At 40.2% G+C, this 23807-nt stretch overlaps 2 protein-coding genes across 2 annotated transcripts in view; one reads left to right on the forward strand and one right to left on the reverse strand.

Moving 5' to 3' along the window:
• The window catches only part of POLR2B (RNA polymerase II subunit B), a 29985-nt gene extending 20375 nt beyond the window's left edge, over positions 1 to 9610 (reverse strand). The window contains exons 1-3 of the mRNA XM_036764589.1: positions 9450 to 9610; positions 2718 to 2790; positions 372 to 522 (exon numbers count right to left, since the gene is read on the reverse strand). Coding sequence (XP_036620484.1) covers positions 372 to 522; positions 2718 to 2790; positions 9450 to 9468 — 243 coding nt within the window. The 5' untranslated portion in view covers positions 9469 to 9610. The remainder of the gene's footprint in view (positions 1 to 371; positions 523 to 2717; positions 2791 to 9449) is intronic.
• Positions 9611 to 10311: 701 nt separating this feature from the next.
• On the forward strand, positions 10312 to 23402 carry NOA1 (nitric oxide associated 1). Its single transcript, XM_036764591.1, has 7 exons — positions 10312 to 11485; positions 12158 to 12322; positions 13219 to 13421; positions 16903 to 17034; positions 21317 to 21433; positions 22555 to 22672; positions 23085 to 23402. Exons 1-7 carry the CDS (start codon positions 10312 to 10314, stop codon positions 23291 to 23293), a joined length of 2118 nt encoding a protein of 705 aa, XP_036620486.1. The 3' UTR covers positions 23294 to 23402.
• Positions 23403 to 23807: the final 405 nt, after the last annotated feature.

Below are 23807 nucleotides of genomic sequence, written 5' to 3' on the forward strand. Positions count from 1 at the left end.
GCCTAACCCAGCCCCACCACACTGCTGCCCTATCATCTTCATGCTATACCCCGCAACCCCCAACTGTGCACCTCTAGCTCCAGAATAGTTACCAAATTAACACTACCATCCCTGGTACAAATGTATCAATCAATTTATGTCTCCGCTCACTGTCACGGCGAGTTTCTGGACCAAAATATCAGCACTATCAAATCTCAAACTGACTGTACAGTCTCTGAGAACAAAGGACCATGTCTGATGCCTCATTATATACCCAACAACGCCTCGCAAAGTGATTAAAAAGGCATATTATACTATTGGCCTTTAAGCCATGAAAGGTACGAAACTGCAAAAATCAGAAGCAATTTGGGATGTCTTATGGACTATCTTACCGGTTCTTCAACCTCTCCAGTAGCATGCTGAGCTTCAGCTTGTAAATCAATAGGTGGGGCATCCTCTACAATTCTCTGCACAGACATCTGAATGAACTCATCAAAAGAATCCAGCTGCTGTCGAACCAAGCCCTTCTCATCAAAATAGGAACTGAGAAAATAGTTCAAAGATCAAAGTCAGGTATAACATAAGAATGTTTTCATTGCTGTTTTCAATCTTCCTGTTATCATTCTATTCAATAATTACCAAGAGAATACCTACTTTGTGTCTAGCAATGTCTAACACATCACAAGATAGCAAAAATGCACAAAACGTTGTCCATGTGCCTGAGCTTACATCTCCTTCAGGAGACAATATTTACACACACATAAATATTAGAAACTGTAAGAGTTAAAGTCATCTGAACTGATGAGCTCTCTAGAGAAAGGATTTAGAATGATCAAAGAAGTAAATAAGGAAAGAGCAGAAGCACAGAAGGCATTTCATTTCATGTGTTTGTCTTCACCCTAAACAAGAAATCATCCTTGGAGAAAGACTCATGGGCATGGAATAGTCAGGGAAATTAAGCAGAAATACTGGGAAACTGAAAAACCATAATTATATAGTATCATTAAAATTAAAATTCAATAAACACAGATCAAGTGGACTGCAGGATCAAAGATACAGAGCTGTAACAAACCTAATTTAGTCCATTTAACAGAGGAGGAAACTGACAGGGCCAGAAAAGGCCAAGACTCCCAATTCCAGTGCTCTTTCCAGTACACAATGCTGTATCTGAATGGCAGTATACTAGGGGCTAGCAAATACAAAGAACAAATCACATTTCCTGCCTCATAGAGCTTATAATGTAATAGCAGAAATAAGACATATATACAAATAAATGGAAAGTTAAGTGTATAAGAGAAATACAAAGTACTAGAAAGATTCAAAGAATGATTACTTTCAGCTAGGGGAGTAAGAAGTGAAAAACATTTGGAAAATCTTGAGTTGGGTCTTGAAAGAGACATAGAGGTGGGGGGAGTGGAGGGAGGCGGGGCAGTGTATGTTCCAAACACAGAGAGGGGCCTACATAGAGAAATGCAGGTAGGCAGGAGAGGAAGAATTCACGAAAAGTAAGCAGTACATTTTCTCAAAAAAACAATTATACGTGAAAGGGATAAATTATATGTAAAAGATAAAACTCAAAAGGTGAACTGACACCAGGATATGAACAGCTTTGAAATTCAGTCCGCTGACTAAAGTCTGTGGCCTTTATTTGGCAGATAACACGTAACTCAGTGGAGGTTTTCAAATAGGGAGGTGACGTGACCACAACTCTGGCAGTGCTCAGTGTGTTAGACAAGTTGGAACAAGGAATCAAAAATAACATTTAGTGCCACAATCCAGGAAAGAGGTAATGAAGGTCTGAACTAGGGGAGTGGCAGTAAGAATGGAAAGAAGGGATCCAAACAGAGATATATATATAGTTTTGTAACTAAATTTTCTTTATTCATTTCATGAATGAGTTGTGTTTTAAAATTTCTCAATTGTTTGGCACTTGGAATGCTTTCTCTGCAAAAACAAATGTTAGTTTAGTTCTAAAGCTACCCAAAAAAAGCCTAAGCCTATAACGTACCTGAAGTATTACACCTAGAAATCTATTTAAACTTCCATTTAAAACAATGTTTCCATAGAAAACAATGATCAGAATTACAATATGAGATGTCAAAAATATATTCTTGTCATTTTATGGTCACAGGAGAGAGATACGGTCTCCCTCAGCTCCATCCACAGGTGGAGAGACCCTTATCTTTTCAGTAAGACAGGAGTTGATGAGAAAGGTATAGAAAATGGACAGGGGTTCTGGCAAAGGAGTGAGAATCTAGAGTCCAGATGTCCTTTTATTAAAGAGATTTGCTCTGTGAAGTTTGGATCCATTCAAAGGGCCGCACTTGAGGACCTAGAGGGCCACATGTGGCCTCAAGGCCGCAGGTTCCCCACCCTTGTAGAATAAGGAACCTGACAGTAGCTTGAGCAGTTTAAGAGAAAAGAGAGCTCTGTAAATAGTGAGAAATATAACAAGCAGTAAGGCAATGTGAGAGGGAAAGCAGACTTTTTTCCCTTCCTTTAAAAGCTGGAAAAATGAAATGCTTCATTTCACACAAAAAAGAAAAATGTGGCAAATTATACTATTTTACTCTCAACCAATCTCCCAGACTTTCTGTTAAGAACTATTTTTTTAGTTAGCTAAGAAAAATCCTCCTGTCTAGATCACTTTCTGACCCAGGGTGTGTAGAACAGAAAGCATATGCTTTATATCAAAAGTTTACTCAAAGAGCCCCTTCAGTTTCCTTGAAAAAAATTACCTAATAACAATCCAGCAAGCTTCTTGCCACAAATCTGGAGTGATTTCATCATCGTCTTCATCATATTGCATATCTACAAAGAAAAATCATAAAATACTTTATTACTTTTCTGTACTACAATAACATACATGCTGCTCTTCACAGTAAATAAAGCAAGATTTTTGAAAATTAAAACTAAACTTTTTCCCCAAAGGACTCATAATGTAAAAATGCTATCCACTTCCAGAGACAGGGAAATGATGAACTCTGAGTGCAAAAGGATGCGTAATTTTCTCACTTTATTATTCTTGCTTTTGTGAAATATAATTGATATGGAAATACGCTCTACAGGATTTCACATGTATAACTGATAACATATTGCTTGACTTCTCAGTGAGTGGAGGAGGGGACAGGAGGGAGAGAATTTGGAACTCAAAATTTTAAAAGACTGCTAAACTGGGGGAGGGGGGGCCAAGCTAAACTTTTTTTCTTGATTTTCTAAGCCAATTCCCTTAATAAAACAAAACAACATGCATGCACTCTCACACTCATATCATATACAGAAAATCCTCAACTCACTAAGGGTTTGTGTTTTAAACGTTCATTTGTAAATTAAGAAAATGAAAGCAGCCAACCACTTGTTTTCTGTCCCAAAGCTACATGCCTATATATTATGAACATTTCTTCAGGAAGACAACTGTATAATGCTAGATGTAGAAAACCTTAAATGGCAACGTAACAATAAAATGACAGAACTCAATCGACATGTAATTACTGATAACTACCAATAACTACTCTATGCCAGGTACTGTGCTAAGCACTGGGGATACAAAGGTCGAAAATACAGTCCTTATGCCCCAAGAAGCATTGAGAGCAGGGACAGTCTTTTGGCTCTTTTTGTATCTCCACAATTTAACACAGGGTACACAGTAGGTGCTTTACAAATTTTTATTGCCTACTGACCTTCTAATGGAGGAGACAAAATAAACACACTAAGCTCATATACACAAAAAAAGACATTTTGTTGGGGGAAGGGGAAGAAATCAGGAGAGGCTTCTAAGAGGAAAAGCTGAGGAGAGAGTGTATTCCAGGCACGGAGACAGTCTGTACAAGGCACAAGTATGGAAGATGGAATGTTTTGTGAGGAACAGCAAAAAAGCCAGCTTGGCTAGACTGGAAATGACTGTGGTTGCATAAAGACTAATTCTTATATAAAGCTAATTGTAAAATAACTACTATATCTACAGTCATATCATTAAATGATCAGAAGGAAGATCACGATAAATATTAACTTAAAAGAAAAGATAGAGATGAGAAAACACTGTACCATTACAGCAACTTCAACCTGACCTAAACAAGCTATTGGCTCTGAAAAAGTTTAACTTATGCAAAAGTCTCATTAGTAGGCAGCCCAGAAAAGCCCAGAAACCAGTTGATCCAGCCAATGCAGGAAGGATGAGGTGTTACCATCACAAAGCATCTAAGGCCAATACCAGTTTAGAGAATAAACTTGTTCACCAAGCGTTACGGCGTACCATCATGGAATGCTACGAGCAGAATCACTCGCAAAACGGTGAAACACAGTAAAGAAAACGAGCCTTGGGAGAACATCTCAACTTCCAAGATGTAGCAATGCTAGATGATCCTAAAGCAAGGAAATCCAAAGTCCCACTCTGATCCCACAAAGCCAAACAGCCCCTGCCCTCCACTCAACATGGTGAACACGTTGCCAGTGGAAATACACAGAAACCAAAGATGGAGTGCTGAGGTGAAGGAGCAGCAAGCAGATCTGTTTTGATAGAATGCAGCATTTTGTAGAAGGATGAAATAGTACTGGAAAAGAAGACAAGATCCAGATAGTAAATGCTTTATACAATAGACTAAAGTTTGTATTTTATCTTAGAGACAATAGGGAGCCACAGAAAGCTTTTGAGCAGAGGACTGATGATTAGATCTGTGAAGATGATTTTGTTGAGTTATATGGACAGCTGATCAGAGGAGGGAGAAACTGGGAACTGAGATGCTAATTTGGAAGCAACTGCCAAAGTGTAGACAGGATCTGTGTTTTTGGTAAGTCACTTAACTTTTCTGGGTCTCAATTTCTTCATTTGTAAAATAAAGGAGTTGGACCAGATGACCTTGACAGGGCCCTTCCAGCTCTATGATGCTATAATTTCCAAAGCATTTGCAAACTAAATCATGAATAGGATAAACACAAAATGAGACATAAATGCAGCCATTTTTTAACTTCAAGGACGGCAGAATATGATATTTAAACCCCACCACATTAATACCCAATGTACTATGTGAAAAAGTGGTCATGATACTTTTTTTTTTAATTAAAAAAAGGTAAGTCAGGAAAAACTGCTGGATTTAATTTCATATACAAAAGAAATCTGTGCTGATCCTTTATCTCTTGGAAAAACCATTCAAAAAGAATGAAAAACATTACAATGATTGTACAACCTTAAGAAAAAAAATTTTTTTTTTTTTTGCTTTTTGGCAGGGCAATTGGGGTTAAGTGACTTGCCCAAGGTCACACAGCTAGTACGTGTCAAGTGTCTGAGGCCGGATTTGAACTCAGGTCCTCCTGACTCCAGGGCAAGTGCTCTACTCACTGCGCCACCTAGCTGCCCCCTTAAGAAAAATTTTAAAGACAGCATCAATCATTGTGTGAAAATGGTATATATTCTCCTTGATGAAAAGTTCTCATGAGAAAGATTCAGTTTATCTTCTCCATTACATCTTTAAGATGATACAACTAATGAAGAAGTGCAGAAAATATAGGGCCCTACCATGTTACTGATTTAAAATAAAATTTTGCCTAAGTTATCCAAAAGTAGCACGAAGGCCCTCCTCAGCAATCATTTAAGAATATACGATTAATGCAACTAGGGACAGCATTACTCAACAAACCACTAAATGGCAAAATCAAACTGAAGTACTGAAAATTAAGAAAATCAAATTGATTCTCTTCTGTAATTGACTTCATTTTGGATCACCACCAACATTTTGTGTAACTACTTAAGTCACATTTCATTTGAGTCTAAGTTTGGAAGTTCAGCTTTCCTATAAATCACTCGCTCTCTGAGTTAAGGTTAGAAGTTCAGTTTTCCTGCTCATCAAATCACTGCTCTACCTTGTGTCAAGAAAATGAGTTATCTTTGAAGGATGAAGTTGGATGCCAGGGAGTCTGGTCTATTACTTCTATACCACTGGCTGTCCTTCAAGAAAGTCTGGTCTATTATCACTATCAACCAACTAGCCATATGAGTGGACACCACCGATGAGCTTTCCATAGCAATCATATGGAAGGAAGGGTTGTTGCTAGCCCTGCATTCCAAATTTCCAACATTTAATACTGTTTTCCTCATCCATGATGCTGCAGGCTTTATAACCAATCATACTGTTTCCCCTGTTTATGATGTTGCCTTCTAGTTTTTGGATGCTCCTTCTTTTGTCAATAAAAATGTCAGCATTCATTCAGGGTCTTAGCCTAGCTGAGAAGGCTGAGCCCATTGATTGGAAAATTCATGCTTTGCTAATAAGTTGATTGTGCTTGGTGTTTTGTGCCTCGGTTTACCTTGATTTCAATCAAGACAGTGTAACACAGACAGGTTCACTTAATGTACTCAAAAGTATCATAAAAGATGTGTTGCAGAGTGAAAATATAAAGATTCCATGTTGATGACAAGGTTATCCTACTGGGGCGGTGGTGATTAGGAGAGAAAGATATTAGTCAAAACCAGCTCTAAATCTCAAATCAATAATCCTAGGGCTTCTGGAAAGAGTATGTAAAACGATTCCCCGATTAATCAATTCACAATCCCTGTGACTCCCTTCCACGGACACCACTCCCCTATATGTGCTGTCTTCCCCTATTAGAATATAAGACCAGTAACTACAAGGTCTTTCTCAGATTTTTTAATTAATATCCACAGCACTTACCACAGTGTTAGTACATTAAATGCTTAATACTTTTTCATTAAGCAAGTTTTGTGGCCTTACCATCTACCTTGCTGCTACATCTTCCAAACTCCTCAGCACTCTAATATGACTTGCTGGTGCACCCTAAGCATCCTAGGCTTTGCCATCATCCACCTGCTGATGGACCTTTGGGACTTCCTGGCCCTTCCATCTACCTCAAAGCTGAATTCATAAATGTGTTATCTACCCCAAATAGAGTTAAAATTCCTTGAGAGCAGGGTCTGCCTCATTATGTCTATTTATATCCCCAATTCTTAGGATACAATAATTCTTTTTTCTTCTTGCATTCATTTATCTGCAAAATACCAAGAAGGGAGAATGAAGGTGGTAAACAGAATGGTAACAAAGCTAAAGATAAGATGATTAAGGACTGGAAAAGAAATTAATGCCTATCAACCGATGAATGGCTAAAAAAATTACATACATGAAGAGAACAAAATAACTGAACATAAAAGACAAAATACGAATTCAGAGAAGGATGGAAAGACATACGAAATGGTGTAGTGTGCCTCAAGCAGAACCAGGAAAACAAAAGTACAGCACTGTGAAAATGCAAAAAGAGCAAAAGAACCTGTAGTGAATGCTGTTCAAGAATGATATTCCTAAAAAAATTTTAGAGCAAGTTTCTCTGATAAAGGCCTCATTTTTCAGATATAAAGAGAACTGAATCAAATCTATAAGAACACAAGTCATTCCCCATTTGATGAACGGTCAAAGGAAACAGGCAGTTTTCAGATGAAAAAATCAAAGCTATCTACAGTCATATAAAAAAAGTGCACTAAATCACTTTTGATTGGAGAAATGCAAATTAAAACAACTCTGAGGTACCATTTCACACCTATGAGATTATAGTTAATATGAAAGAAAAGGAAAATGGCAAATGTTGGAGGGGAGATCAGAAATTGGGACATTACTGCACTGTTGGTGGAACTATGCCCAAAGGGCTATAAAACTGTGCATATCCTTTGACCCAGCAATAGTTCCACTAGGTTTGTATACCAAAGAATTTTGTTTAAACAATGGAAAAAGACCTATATATGCAAAAATGTTTATAGCAGCTCTTTGTGTGATGGCAAAGAATTGGAAATCGAGGGGATGCTCAACAACTGAGGAATAGTTGAACAAGTTGTGGTATAGGATCATAATGGAATATTGTACTATAAGAAATGATGAGCGGAATGCTTTCAGAAAAACCTGGAAAGACTTACATGGACTGATGGAAAGAGAAGTGAGCAAAACCAGAACACTGTACACAGTAACAACAATATTGTAGGATGATAAACTGCGAATGACTTAGTTATTCTCATCAATCTAAAGATCCAAAGGGTTTTACATAATGATATGTATGTGGCCTATGTTGAATTGCTTGACTTCTTAGAGAGGGTGGGCGGGGAGGGAAGAGGGGAGAGAATTAGGAACTCAAAGTTTTAAAAACAGATGTTCAAAAACAAAGAAAAAAAAAGTTTTTGCATGCAACTACGAAATAAGATACACAGGTAATGGGGTGTAGAAATTTATCTTGCCCTACAAGAGAAGAAAGGAAAGGGGGATGGGAGGGGAGTGGGGTGACAGAAGGGAGGGCTGACTGGGGAACAGGGCAACCAGAATATATGCCATTTTGGAATGGGGGGGAGGGTAGGTAGAAATGGGGAGAAAAATTCCTAATTCAAACTCTTGTGAAAATCAATGCTCTAAACTAAATATATTAAATAAATTAATTTTTTAAAAAAATTTAAAGATCCAAGACAATTCTGAAGGACGTAAGATAAAAAATCCTATCCATCTCCAGAGAAAGAAAGGAGTTGGAATGCAGAGTTTTTACTTTATTTTCTTCGTGTTGGTGGGGAGGGGGAAGGAGAGGGGGGGGGTCTGTGTTTTCTTTCATTACATAAATATTATGAATATATGCTTTGTATTACCGTACAAGTATAACCTATATCAAATTGCTTGCCGTCTTAGGGAGGAGAGAGGAGTGGGAGGGAGAGAATTTGGAACTCAAAATTTTAAAAACTAGTGTTAAACATTTTACATATAATTGGGAAAAAAAATTTTTTTTTAAAAAAAGGATGATGTTCCTAGTTCTGTAGATGTTTTTACCTGAAACTTCAGAATCCATCTTATCCAACCCCTTCATTTTACAAAAAAGGAACCTTGTATTGAAACGTTAGGTGGCCCCAAGAAGAGGTGGAAAAATTCACCATTTCCTTCAAGAAATGGGGTATTAAGGGTGGGGAATACTGTCTATACAATCAAAGTGTTAGATTTGCTGAACCGCTTTTTAAATCTGTTAAAAGGAATAACTCGCTAGGTACCAGAGATAGGACGATACCCAGGGACGAATGTAACGTAAAAAAAAAAAAAAAAAAAACACCAAGATTCATTAATACAATTAAGATGACTTAATTAAAAACAAGATGGGAGGACGAGGCAGGTTAGAAGATACTAGACTAGGCTCTAATGTAACGACACATAAGTACCAGGATAGTGAGCTATTTAGGGACGAATGCAATGTAAAACCAAGATACATTAATAAAATTAGGGACAAAACGGGAGGATGTGGAATGTTAGGAGACACAAGGCTGGCCTCTCGCGTAACGGACACAGGATCATCAGCTCTGTTCATTATGTGTCATGGACCTCAGTGCTGCCCGGGCCTCGACATTAGAAGTGGCACCCTCGAGGAGGTGGGTAACTAAAATAATAATAATAAAACATCCCACCCCTCCTCGGCCCTGCCCAGGAGGAGTTCTTAAACGGGTCTCTTACCCTCGTCTGCGTCGTACATCTTGACAAATAATTCTCAATACTCCTCGCAACTAACGAACAGAAAGGAGCAGACGACACTTCGACAGACTAGCGAATTCGAGTGAGCGTCAGTTTCCGGCGTTCCCGGCAGACCCTGCGCCTCGACCCTACTCCTCAGCTCCGGAACCTTCCGGTTCCTGCTCCGACTTCCGCTCAGCCAGAGGTTGAATGAGCTGGCTCGGCGGTGACTCTGCGCGGAGTGGGTGTGCCATTTAGCGTTCGGACTGCGCCGGTGCGGCCGGTGTGCGGAGGAGGCGGGGCTACGTAGGGGAGCCCGCTTGTGCACCGGTCGGATTCGCGCCTCTAGCAGCGTAAGAGTCCTTTATAGATGGAAAGCATGTTTCTACATTGGCCGCGGTGTCTGGCGGCAGGAGACCAAAAACATCTATTAAAGTGATTTCCAGCTTGTTATTACTGCAGGAAAGAATGAGAAATTGAAATAGTAATACTTAGGTTGCGATATTGTCTTTCGTAAACGCTTTGGGAATCTGAAGGTACAAGCGAAAAACCTCGAATTTAATCTGCAATCTACTTGATCCATTGTCATTTTAATTTTTGCTTTTAATTTTATTATTTTATTAAATTTTAGCCCTAAGTCCATGGCCAGCCATTGATTTTCAAAATGAAGAAAGGTTAATACGTGAGGGTACCTTTTTCCTAGAGGTGGATGGAAGGGGGCGGCCGAAGGGACCGAGATTGACAAGGAGAAAAGTCCCTCCTAAGCCACCGTCCAGGGAGGTCTGGCGGACACGTGCTCGACTCTTGCACCTCCTCTCCCCCGCCACCCTCCGCCCCCGTCGGGAGAGCGCACGCCTCAGTCCCCATGCTACCACAGAGTTTGTCTTGCCGGCTGCTGGTCCTGCTGCGGCGTGGGGCCGCTCCTCTAGCGGCTGGCCATGGCTCCCCCGGGTTGCGGCTGCCCCCCGGCCGTCCGGCCGCCTCTGCCTTCTCCCCGGTGCGGCTGCAGCAGGACCGGGAAGCGAAGGGAGGAAGAGGGGCGCCGGCCGCGGGGACGATGGTGGACCCCAGCCGACTGGAGGAGAGCTTCGTGTTCCCGGAGTACGTTCCCGAGTCGGACCCCGACGTGGAGCCGTCAGTGTCGGCGGAGCTGCAGCGCAGGCAGGAGGAAGAGGAGCGGAAGCAGCTACAGCGGGACGAGCGGCTGCAGCGGCGGCTAGTGCAGCAGCAGAGGAAGAGCCGGGCCAAGGGGCAGCACCCGGTGGTTGGGAGCCCCGACCCCACCGTGCCGGCCAGCGGCGTCAACTGCTCGGGCTGCGGGGCGGAGCTGCACTGTCAGGACCAGTCGGTGCCGGGTTACCTGCCCAGCGAGAAGTACCGCAGCCTGGAGGCGCAGGGCGAGACGGGCGGGCTGGCCCGGGCCGTGTGTCAGCGCTGCTGGCTCCTGGTGCATCACCATAGGGCTCTGCGGGTGCGGGTGAACTGGGAGCAGTACCGAGAGCTGGTGCACGCAGCGCTGCGGCGCCCCGGGCCGGCCTTCGTGCTCTACCTGGTGGATGTGCTCGACCTGCCGGACCCCCTGCTGCCAGAACTGCCCGACCTGCTGGGCCCTAAGCAGCTGATCGTGCTGGGCAACAAGGTGGACCTGCTACCCGGGGACTCCCCCGACTACCTGCGGAGGCTCCGGGAGCGCCTTTGGGAAGAATGCGCCCGCGCCGGCCTCCAGCCGGCTCCCAGAAAGGCAAAGAGGAGGCAGGCCGGAGCCGGGCCCAGGGTAGAGGAGGAGGCTCCGGGGGCCAAGCCGGTCCGACCGGGCTGTCTGGTCCAGGACGTGATGCTTATCAGCGCCAAGACTGGCTACGGGGTGGAGGAGATGATCTCGGTGCTGCAGCGTTCCTGGCGCTATCGGGGCGATGTCTACCTGGTGGGCGCCACTAACGCCGGCAAGTCCACGCTCTTCAACGCCCTCCTGCAGTCCGACTACTGCATCGCCCAGGGCGCGGACGCCATGGACCGGGCCACCATCTCCCCCTGGCCAGGTGAGCTGCGGCCGGGGCCCCACCGAGACCCTGTCCAAATCCCTCCTCCTGCGCGAAGCCTTCCCCAGCCCTTTTCATTCCAGGGGCTTCCTCTGTTAATTTTCCCCTAGTTATCCTCGATGTGGCTTGTTTTGTGTTTGTTTGCATGTTGTCTCCCCCTTTAGATTGTGAGCACCTTGAGGGCAGGGACTGCCTCTTGCCTCTTTTTTTAGCCCTAGCACTTACACAGTGCCTGACACGTAGCATATGCTTATTAAATGTTTATTGAAGTGAATTGAAGCTTCCCCCCGCCCCGCCCCATCCCACTTTTGCTGTCTAGGTGTTTCCACGTTTGCCCACGAGGAGGTGTATGGGACCATTCTGGTTAATTCCAGCCTTACTCTGCTCAACCCCTCTTGGGTCCTTATTCATTTGCATGCCCCTTGTATTTGCTCTTAAAGGAGTCTCGGCTTGTTTCACCACAAGGCAAGACAGAGCTTATGTGTTCCCGGTTTTAGTGAACCCTCCCTGTCACCTTCCCTGGCCAGTATAATGAATGCTTGGAGTCACCAACTACTAGGAAAGGGGAGGAGAGACAGCTTTTTTGTTTTTCTTGATTTAGACTTTGCACTAAAATACATTGCATTTTATTTGCTTCATCACAGTAAAAATGTACGTGTTTTGATATTTCAGGAACAACCTTAAATCTCCTGAAATTTCCTATTAGCAACCCTACCCCTTACAGAATGTTTGAAAGGAACAGGAGACTTAAAGAAGAGGCAGCTAAAAGTGAAGATGACCTTGATGAGCGAGAGCAAAAGCATCTTAATCAAATGAAAAAGCAGGGTTATTTAGTAGGTGAGTATCTTCTACAGGAAGAGACTGTGGACTAAATCCCTTCTAAATCCTTTGCTCTGGAACGTGAATTCACAATTCAGAATGATAAGGGCAACCTCTAACTGTTCTGAGATCCAAAGCTGTAGTTAAAACTACTGTTTAAAAGCACAGATGGACAAAACATTCGAAAAATGGTGGGGAATTTGTTTTTGGTTTTTGTGGGGAGTAGAAGTGGCATAGTAGGATTGTAAATTGAATAAGTTGCCTTCCCGTTGTCAGAAGTAATAGCCCTTTTAACTTCATCCTGTGAGTTATCTGATGCTTTCTTTCCTGTTCAGGGACTCCAAAGAGTAGTAAAGATTGTCATTCCATGTTGCACCCAGATGCTAACTCATGTTCCTTTTCCTGCTAACAGCTAGCAATGATGCTGCCAAGTTATGCTGAGAGCCATTGTCTTTCCAATCCTTCACTGCTACTCAATCTTAGTTTGAATTCTTCCCATATATATGCAGCTACATAGAAAGATTAACATTTACACCGAATTCTCTATTAACTCTTTCCTCTGCCAACCCTTCCAGCTCTAAATCTGTGATTTCTGTGCTCAGTCCATTTACATTCTGTAGCACCGATGCTGTAGGCTGCCAGACTCCTGCATAGTACTTACTACTTTCTAGATCTAGAGCTAAAAAGGGACCTCAAAAATGATCTAGTCTGACCTCGTCATGTTACAGATGAAGAAAATAGGGCTAAGGAAGAGATTAGAGGACTTGCCCAAAGGAGCCATCTACCGGTCCTTAATATCTCTGTGACTTAGTCTTAGTCCCTACATAGTAACTGAATGGAGATGGACATAAATAAAAGGTGGAAATGCAAACGTTTTAAAGATGAATAACTTCAAACCTATTCTCTTGTTGTAGGAAGAGTTGGAAGAACATTCTGTTCTCCAAAAAATGATGAACCTACTTTCGAATTTGATGCCGATTCACTTGCCTTTGACATGGAGAATGAGCCTCCGAAAATAACACACGATGAACCTGCCAGGCCTGTGGAACTGACACCTCAACAAATGAAAGATGTCCACTGGTTTTATGATACCCCTGGAATTGTAAAAGAAAATTGTGTATGTGTTTTGTTTCGTTTAGAAGGGATTAAAAACAGTGAGAAGGTTCTATCCAAACTAGCAGAAACAAATCTGGGAAGAAATGTTGGGCAAAGAACCCTTAGCTTTGGACTTAGTTCCACCACTTGTTATAGGACAAATCTGCAAATGTGGTTTTCTCCCTACAGGCAAGTGATTTGGTGAACATGGAATCTCCATAGCAGACATCTCACTTGCACGTTGATGGGGGTGGTGTGGGTCAAGGTGAGGATGGATACTATAATTTTTTGCCCTTTTTGGAAGGAAAGTTAGACAGAGATGATGCTAAATAATATCCGATACTTGATGTTGAATATTGGCATAAAATAAAAAAGCATTGTATATAGATAAGGGAGGGGTTGTGTAGAGAGAATTGGCATTACATAGCAACCACTATGTGCTGGTAAACACCTTAAAAAAGATTTTCTCATTTGATCCTCACAACGAGCTGATAAGGGAGGTGCTGCTATTATCCCCATTTTACAGCTGAAGAAACTAAGTTAAACAGAGGTTAAGAGACATGCTCAGTCACACAGCTGGGAAATGTCTGAGGACAGATTTGAACTCTTCCTGACTCCAAACCCAGTCCTCTAGCCACTGAGCCACCTAGCTGTATGCACTTTTATTATGTACCATCTGTGAATCCATAACTTCCATCATGAAGTTAGTGGATAAAGGCAGATGGGCATTTATTTTTGTCTATCAAATCACTTAAAATGTTTGACCTTAAGTTATAGAATTCTAGAGCTAAAGGGGTGTTAGAGATAAGTGATTCTCAGCTTCCAAAACTCTACTGGATTATCTTTCCCCACTTTCACTTTGACAGTGCCCTTGAACCCTCCTCTCCTCCCCTACCCTATCAGTCTAGGAAACTTTACCTGGAAGATAAGCATCATTTTGGCTAGCTGTCAGTTTTTGTGTTTTTTTTAAAATGATGACACATTCCTTCAATTATTACAGGACTACCATGTGCAGAGCACTCTACTAGATGGGGTAATTGCTACTAGAATAGCTTATGCTGAGCACTTTAAGGCTTACAAAGTGCTTTGCTCACAATTTTGTGAGGTCATTTCAAACCTTCACTATAAAATAGGATCAGATTTTATGTGATTTGCATTTTGGACTCAGCAGGGTCCACAAAGTAAAAGGCCATTTTAAAAAAGTTTTTTTAAAATAGCTAGGCTTAAATCATTAGTCTTGTCAATCTAGTACTTGAAAACTTTCAACCTAACTTTTGAGAGAGAGAGAAGTAGCTCTTTACTGACAATAAGAGATGCTAAAAGCATAGGAATTATTCTCACATACTCCAAATAATAGTTCTCTTAAAAGTTAGAACCGTCAGAAAATTTAGATCATTTATTTATTTATTTATTTTTGATGTTCAGCATTCACTTTTATAAGATTTTTAATTTTAAATTTTCCCTCCTTCCCTCCCCCTTCCCCAAGATGGTATGCAATCTGATATAGGGCATGTATAATCATATTAAACATTTTCACATTAGTTATGTTGTGAAAGAAGAATCAGAACAAAAGGGAAAAACCACGAGAAAGAAAAAAAAGAGAAAATAGTCTGCTTCCATCTGCATTCAGACTCCCAAGTTCTTTCTCTGGATGCAGATAGCGTTTTCCATCATGAGTCCTTTGGAGTTGTATTGCATAGAGTTGTACTGCATAGAGATCCTTGCGTTGCTAAGGAGAGTCTATCAAAGTTAGACATTGCACATTGTGGCTGTTACTGTGTATGTACAATGTTCTCCTGATTCTGCTCACTTCACTCAGAATCAGTTCATGTAAGTCCAGGTTTTATTGAAATCTGCCTGCTCGCCATTTCTTAGGGAACAATAGTATTCCACTATGGTCCTATTACGCAATTTGTTCAGCCAATTGATGGGCATGCCTTCAATTTCTAATTCTTGGCCAACACAAAAAGAGCTGCTGTAAATATTTTTGTACATGTGAATCCTTTTCCCTTTTTTATAATCTCTTCGGTATATAGGCCTAGCAGTGGTATGCTGGATCAAAGGGTATGCACAGTTTGATTACCCTTTGGACATAGTTCCAAATTGCTCTCCAGAATGGTTGGATCAGTTCACAAGTCCACCAGCAATGCATTATTAGTGTTCCAATTTTCCCACATCTCCAAAATTTACCATTTTCTTGTTTTGTTATGTTAGCCAATCTGATAGGTGTGAGGTAGTACCTCAGAGTTGTTTTAATTTGCATTCCTCTAATCAGTAGTGATTTAGAGCATTTTTCATGACTATAGATAACTTTAATTTCTTCATCTCGAAACTGCCTGTTGATATCCTTTGACCATTTTTCAATTGGAGAATGATTTGTATTATAAATCTGACTCAGTTGTCTAAATATTTTAGAAATGGGGCCCTTGTCAGACACTAGCTGTGAAAGTTGTTTCCCAGCTTTCTGCTTCCCTTCTAATCTTGGGTGCATGGGCTTTGTTTGTACAAAAACTTTTCAATTTAATGTTCTCAGAGTCATCCATTTTGCATTTCATAATGTTCTCTGTCTTTTGTTTGGTAATAAATTCTTCCCTTCTCCATAGACCCGACAGGTAAACTATTCCTTGCTCTCCCAACCTTTGTATCTAAATAAGGTATCATTTTGACCTTATCCTAGTATACAATGTAAGATGTTGTTCTATCCCTGGTTTCTGCCATACTGTTTTCCAGTTTTCCTGGTAATTTTTGTCAAATAGTGAGTTCTTATGCCAGAAGCTAGAGTCTTTAGGTTCATCAGACTGTAGATTACTGTAGTTATTGACTATTGTGTCTTGTATACCTATCCTATTCCACTGATCCACCACTCTATTTCTTAGCCAGTACCGAGTAGTTTTGATGATTGCTGCTTTATAATACAATTTAAGATCTGGTATGGCAAGGCCACCTTCCCTAGCATTTCTTTTCATTAATTCCCTTGATATTCCGGACCTTTAGTTTTTCCAGATGGATTTTGTTGTTATTTTTTCTAGCTCTGTAAAATAATTTTTTGGTAGTTTGATTGGTGTGGCACTGAATGAGTAAATTAATTTAGGTAGAATTGTCATTTTTATTATATTAACTTGGCCTATCTATGAGCAACTGATATTTTTCCAATTACTTAGATCTGACTGTATGTGAAAAGTGTTTTGTAATTGTGTTCATATAGTTCCTGGATTTGTCTCAGCAGGTAGACTTCCAACTATTTTATATTTTCTACAGTTAAAATTTAGATGTTTTAAAAATAATGTATAGTAAGATTGATTTTATGGCGAATATCAGATTTTTAGTATTCAACTTAACTCAGCTCAAAGGTTCATTGGATCAGAGATGTAGAGCTAGAAGGGACCTCAGGCCAGTTAGTCCAACCCCTTTGTTATAGAGTTCAGGAAACTTGAGGCCTAGCAGCATAACTAACTGAATTAAAAACTACAAGTTCACAAAATTTCATGCCATTTTCTTCACAGGTCTTAAATTATCTGACGGAAAAGGAAGTAAATATTGTTTTGCCAACACATTCCATTGTCCCAAGAACCTTTATTTTGAAACCTGGAATGGTTCTGTTTTTGGGTGCTCTGGGACGCTTAGATTACCTTCAGGTAAGCAAAATAATCTTTTTAAAATGTGACTAAGCACTTTGTGCTGTTCTGTTTTTTTAAATAATGTATCTTCTTCAGGATATTTAGTGTTACCAAAAGAGCTTGGCATTTAGGTCAGGATATTCTTCTTTTCCTTTGGTATTGTTCATGCGGAAATCACATGCTTGTCAAACACCCAAGTAGTGATATGATATGTGCCTTACAGAAACTCAAGGGAGTCAGGTTCCCTTATTTCTGCTGATCTGTTGTACAGTGACTTTAATAATAAAAAAAAAAATTATGATGGCATCATATATTTACCTAGCATCTTTTGGGGCTCTTGAGAGTCATCCCTATTTTATTTAGATTTGGAGAAATCAGAAATTCGAAAAATTGACACACATGGAGGTCACTAAATCAATCTGACCAAGGTAGGGGTGAAACTCCAGGCTCAACATGTTCTGAGTCCTTGCCACACACAAGATCATATTCATTTTTGAAAGAAATGTGCTATGATTGGCTTCTTGGGCAGAAATAGCACATAAGAGTCTGGGTTAAAATATTCATCTATATATTAAGTAGCAATCAATAATAGCCTGTTTTAATGTAAACATTTTAAAGTTTGCTTCTGATTCAGAAACAAGAGAGTAGTAACAAAGCTCTTTTCAAGTTATTGGCTTTAACTAAAACTAAGTTTTACTTCTGGTAGTGATCATCTGACTAATTTGATAGTTTTTGCTAGAAATTCCTTGGTTTGGCAAATTAGGATTGTATTTACCGTAGCACTTCATTACAAGAACAGGAAGAATTTGATTTTCAAATTCACTGCGAAAGTAATGTTTTAGTAAACACTGGACCCAGATCTATCTCTCTCTTTTTTCTTTCTTTTTCTTTTTTTTCTGTATAAACATTTGCTTCCTAGTTTCCCTAGCAGATGATAATGGATTTTTTTCCTTCTATTTTTTTGTCCTGACATTTTAAGTCTTGTGTTCTACTGTGTGAAGGCCTAAACTTTTAAATAAAAGATAAAAATCGTTTTCTATTTCTATCAGTATATTAACTGGAACAGTTTATCCACTGTGTCTCTTTGGATAGTCCCAGAGTTTTTGGTCAGTCTTGGATCACCTGCAAATTAATTGTAAATTAGAAAGTAATTCTTTGAGATTAGTTACCTTTATAGAAATAGAGATGAATAAGGGAAAAAATGGGGTGTATGAGCTTACTTATAATGCACAGACTGCTATCTACAAACATAAAAGCACAAAAATGTGGTAGGGTATGTGTGGAATACATAAATTATATATAGGCCTTATTTTTTTCAGAACAAAAAGACACCTTTTTTCAATTTTTATTAAAAAATCATGGGGGCAGAGCCAAGATGGCTACTTGAAAACAGGGACTCGCTTAAGCTCTCCCCCAAACACCTGTAAAAAATGACTCTAGAGCTACAGAACCCACAAAATAACAAAGGGAAACAAGTCTCCAGCCCAAAACAGCCTGGATGGTCGCTGGGAAGGGTCTATTGCACTGTGCTGGGAGTGGAGCGCAGCCCAGCGTGGGTCACGCTAGGACAGACCAGGCACAGAGTAGACCAGGCCAAGCAGGCCCCAGGGCCCTGAATCACTGAGCTGTGGCAGTTACCAGATTTCTCAAACCAAAAACGCCAAAGAACAGCAGGTCAGTGGGAAAACTGCTAGATCTAGATGAGGGAAGTGTGGGGTCCGGCAGCAGCAGCAGCAGCAGCGAATAAGAATCAAGCAGCTGATCAGAGCAGGAGTGCAGAGATTGCTTTGCTGGTGCAGAGGCAGGGTTCTCTTGCTTTGCCCTCCTTGGATCTGGGTCGCAATCCTAGTTGGCGGTTCTTGGGGGAGGAGGAGTGCTGCTGTGGCAGAGCCTGCTGTGTACAAAGAGCTCTGAAAACAGCAGTACAAAACCCCTGAAGCTTGAGACAAAGCACTTTCCACTCTAAAAGCAGTCATACCCTGACCAAAAGCTCAAATGTCAAGTAGCAAGCAGCGTAAAAGGACTCAAACTATAGAATCTTTTTTTTTTTGTGACAAAGAAAATCAAAACATACAGCCAGAAGAAGTCAACAAAGTCAAAGAGCCTACATCAAAAGCCTGCAAGGAAAATATGAATTGGTCTCAGACCATGGAAGAGCTCAAAAGGATTTGGAAAATCAAGTAAGAGAAGTAGAGGAAAAATTTGGAAAAGAAATGAGAATGATACAAGAAAATTATGAAAAACAAGTCAACAACTTGCTAAAGGAGACCCCAAAAACTACTGAAGAAAATAACACCTTAAATAATAGACTAACCCAAATGGCAAAAGAATTCCAAAAAGCCAGTGAGGAGAAGAATGCCTTAAAAGGCAAAATTAGCCAAATGGAAAAGGAGGTCCAAAAGACCACTGAAGAAAATACTAGCTTAAAAATTAGATTGGAGCAAGTGGAAAATAGTGACTTTATGAGAAATCAAGAAATTATAAAACAGAACCAAAAGAATGAAAAAATAGAAAACAATGTGAAATATCTCATTGGAAAAACCACTGACCTGGAAAATAGATCCAGGAGAGATAATTTAAAAATTATTGGACTACCTGAAAGCCATGATCAAAAAAAAGAGCCTAGACATCATCTTTCAAGAAATTATGAAGGAAAACTGCCCTGATATTCTAGAACCAGAGGGTAAAATAGAAATTGAAAGAATACACCAATCACCTCCTCAAATAGATCCCAAAAAGAAAACTCTTAGGAATATTGTTGCCAAATTCCAGAGTTCCCAGGTCAGGGAGAAAATATTGCAAGCAGCCAGAAAGAAACAATTCCAGTATTGTGGAAATAGAATCAGGATAATACAAGATCTAGCAGCTTCTACATTAAGGGATCAAAGGGCTTGGAATATGATATTCCAGAGGTCAAAGGAGCTAGGATTAAAACCAAGAGTCACCTATCCAGCAAAACTGAGTATAATGCTCCAGGGCAAAATATAGATTTTTCAATAAAATAGAGGACTTTCAAGCATTCTCAATGAAAAGACCAAACCTGAATAGAAAGTTAGACTTTCAAATACAAGAATCAAGAGAAGCATGAAAGGGTAAACAAGAAAGAGGAATCATAAGGGACTTATTAAAGTTAAACCGTTTTGTTTACGTTCCTACCTGGAAAGATGATATTTGTAATTTATGAGACCTTTCTCAGTATTAGGGTAGTTGAATATACATATATATAGACAGAAGGCACAGGGTGAGTTGAACATGAAGGGATGATATGTTAAAAAAATATAAAATTAAGGGGTGAGAGAGGAATATATTGGGAGGAGAAAGGGAGAGATAGAAGGGGGTAAATTATCTCACATAAAAGTGGCAAGAAAAAGCAGTTTTGTTGAAAGGAAAGAGGGGGCAGGTAAAAGGGAATGAGTGAATCTTGCTCTCATCAGATTTGTCTTAAGGAAGGAATAACACGCTCAACTGGGTATCTTAACCTACAGGAAAGTAGAGGGGAAGAGGATGGGGGGGGGTGATAGAAGGGAGGGCAGATTGGGGGAGGGGGTAGTCAAAAGCAAACACTTTTGAAAAGGGTCAAGGGAGAAAACTGAATGGAGGACGGACGACAGGATAGGATGGAGGGAAATGTAGTTGGTCTTTCACAACATAACTATTATGGAAGTGTTTTGCATAACGATACACATGTGGCCTATGTTAAATTGCTTCCCTTCTCAAGGAGGGTGGGTGGGGAGGGAAGAAGGGAGAGAATTTGGAACAAATATTCAAACAAAAAAGTTGTTTTTACATGCAACTCGGAAATAAGATATACAGGCAATGGGGCATAGAAATCTATCTTGCCCTACAAGAAAGTAACGGGAAAGGGGATAAGGTGGTGGGGCTGGAGTGGGGTGACAGAAGGGAGGGCAGACTGGGGAAAGGAGCAGTCAGAATATATGCCATCGGAGTGGGGGTAGAAATGGGGAGAAAATTTGTAACTCAAAATCTTGTGGAAATCAATGGTCATTGAGAACTAAAAATATTAAATAATAAAAAATAAATTAGAAAAAAATCATCAAGCACACATCCATAGATATTCATTAATGGTTGATTTGTATTTAAATGATACTTTGCATAGAACATGTAAATTAAGGCATATTGAGGACTTCTCTGCTTTGAATTTTGCTTATAGAAAAGGAAGTATAATAAAGTTTATATTTTTGTTTATTGCCCTAAACTAATTGTAAAAAATAATATTATTTTTGCAAGTTTGAGGTTTTGTTTTTCATATTAGAAAAGTGTTTTATCTTTCTTTCTTCAGGGAGCTACATCAGCTTGGTTTTCTGTTGTGGCATCAAACTTACTTTCAATCCACATTACTACCTTGGAGAAAGCAGATACCATCTATCAGAAGCATGCAGGTCAAACATTACTTCAGGTAACTGGATACTTTGGTGACTGCATATGTCTGTGGCTATCACGACATGTGATAGCCCCTGCAGCCCAGCACGAATTCCTGATTGACACAGCTGGGCCAATGGAGCCTTTGTTAGGACACAGCTTAACCACAGCACAGTCTTTGTTATGCTTTCTGCCAGCACTAGCCCCACACTCTTTCTGTCCCTTGTTTTCAAGGAACTGTATGAAAACAGGGGCAAAAAAACCTTTGGGTTCCCTTTAACTGGGCTGAGAGTAGAAACCAGGTTAGACAAGGATAATGAAGAAACAGTACACATATAACATTGAGGACCGAGGGTGCTGAGCTGAAGGTTAAAACAGCTCAAATTGTTCACCACTTTGCTCAGATACTTGGTGAGCATTTTCCCATTAAGGCCTCAGAGGAGTTAATGCCTTTTTTTTTTAACTTCGAAGTGGTAATAAGAGGTTTCAGGCATTGTTCCTTCTAGTTCACTGAGCCACATACAATACATAGGTCTTGATTCGTGGCCAGTAATTTTGGTGTAGTATTCCACTTACTTCTAGTCATGGGGCCAGACATATATAACCTTGGTCATTAAAGGGAGAAAATTACCTTAGTTACCCAAATACTTACCCAACATTCTGTTTTACTTAAACTAATGGCTATCTGTCTGTCTGTCTGTCTGTCTATCTATCTATCTATCTATTCCCTTCAACTACCTAATACTGAGAAAGGTCAAAACAAGCACTTTGCATTTTTGTTCTTGTTGTTCAGTCCTGTCCCGACTCTTCATACTGTCCGTGGAGTTTTCTTAACAAAGATGCTAGAGTGGTTTATCATTTCCTTCTTCAGTAGATTAAGGCAAGCAGAGATTAAGTGACTTGCCTAGGGTCACACAGCTAGCAAGTGTTAGAGGTCACATTTGAACTCGGGTCTTCCTGATACCCAGGCCGGTGCTCTATCCACTGAGCCCCACCTAGCTGACATTTTCATTCTTTGGTATGGTTTATAGATTTGCTTCATTTACAGTTAAATTTTTGAACTACAGAAAGATAAAATCTTATTTCAGTGATTTACTTCATGCTTAAGAATCATGGATTTATTTCGAGTTTCTAAATACTTTTTTTTCTTAATGATAGGTTCCAATGGGTGGAGTTGAAAGAATGGCAGAGTTCCCATCTCTGGTTTCTCAAGACATTACATTGGAAGGAATTGGGAAGCTTGAGGCAGTGGCTGATATCAAGCTTTCTTCTGCTGGTAATTGAACACAGAGCACATTTAAAAAGTTTAAATGATTTGAAATAGGCACACTCATTTACATTTAGAATTGCCTGGGTGATTGTAGTTCTTGTATACAGCTGGTGTAAATAAGGTATCCTAAGCTGTACAGACAAACCTAATCATAGAATAAAGACCATTCTGAGGGGCAGCTAGGTGGCACAGTGGATAGAGCTCCAGCCCTGGAGTCCGGAGGACCCAAGTTCAAATCCAGCCTCACACACTTGATACTTACTAGCTGTGTGACCCTGGGCAAGTCACTTAATCTCATTGCCTTTAAAAAAAAACATTCTGAGGAGAAAAAAAAATCCGTATTAAGCATTAAACTAAAGTCATTTGTGTATGTATACCTGAATATACATATATGGTTTTTATCATGTTTCTTACACAGGTTGGGTTGCAATAACATCTCCATCAAAAGACAAACTACATCTTCGAGGCTACACACCTCAAGGGACAACTCTGACCATTCGGCAGCCTCCTCTTTTGCCTCACATTGTTAATGTCAAGGGTGAACGAATCAAGAACAGTGTGGCGTATAAAACTAAAAGGCCACTTTCCTTGGTGGATAGACTGAAATCGAGTGGCAAAAGAAAATAAATTAAACGAGAAATTAGTAAATGTAGGGCATTGTTATTAATTATATGAACTACAAACATGAGTATTGCTATAAATTACGAAAGCCAATTTTTTCTAGGAAAAGATCTATAGCCTATGTTTATACCAATAAAATTAATTTTCTATAGAAATAGACACTGTCAGGAAGGAGGCTTCTCACAATTTATTTTTGTTTTTAAAAAAAAAGTATCATGAACATTGAATTTACCATGTTATAAGCTAAAATGGAACTGTTATATCTGATAAAACTATTAAAAGAACTTAAACCAGGGTTGGGGAACCTGTGGCCTTCTGGATCCTTGGATGCAGCCTTTTATGAAGGGGATTTGTTCTGTGAAGTTTGGATTTAGTCAAAGGGCTGCACTTGAGGACCTAGATGGTTACTTGTGGTTTCGAGGCCCCAGGTTCCCCACCCCTGACTTAGACTCTGGTACTAGGATGAGGGATTCAGGAAAACATGCTAAATTCATTGCTTGTGGGAGGAGACAAAAAATGC

Source organism: Trichosurus vulpecula, chromosome 6, assembly GCF_011100635.1.
Source record: "Trichosurus vulpecula isolate mTriVul1 chromosome 6, mTriVul1.pri, whole genome shotgun sequence".
Lineage (NCBI taxonomy): Eukaryota > Metazoa > Chordata > Mammalia > Diprotodontia > Phalangeridae > Trichosurus > Trichosurus vulpecula.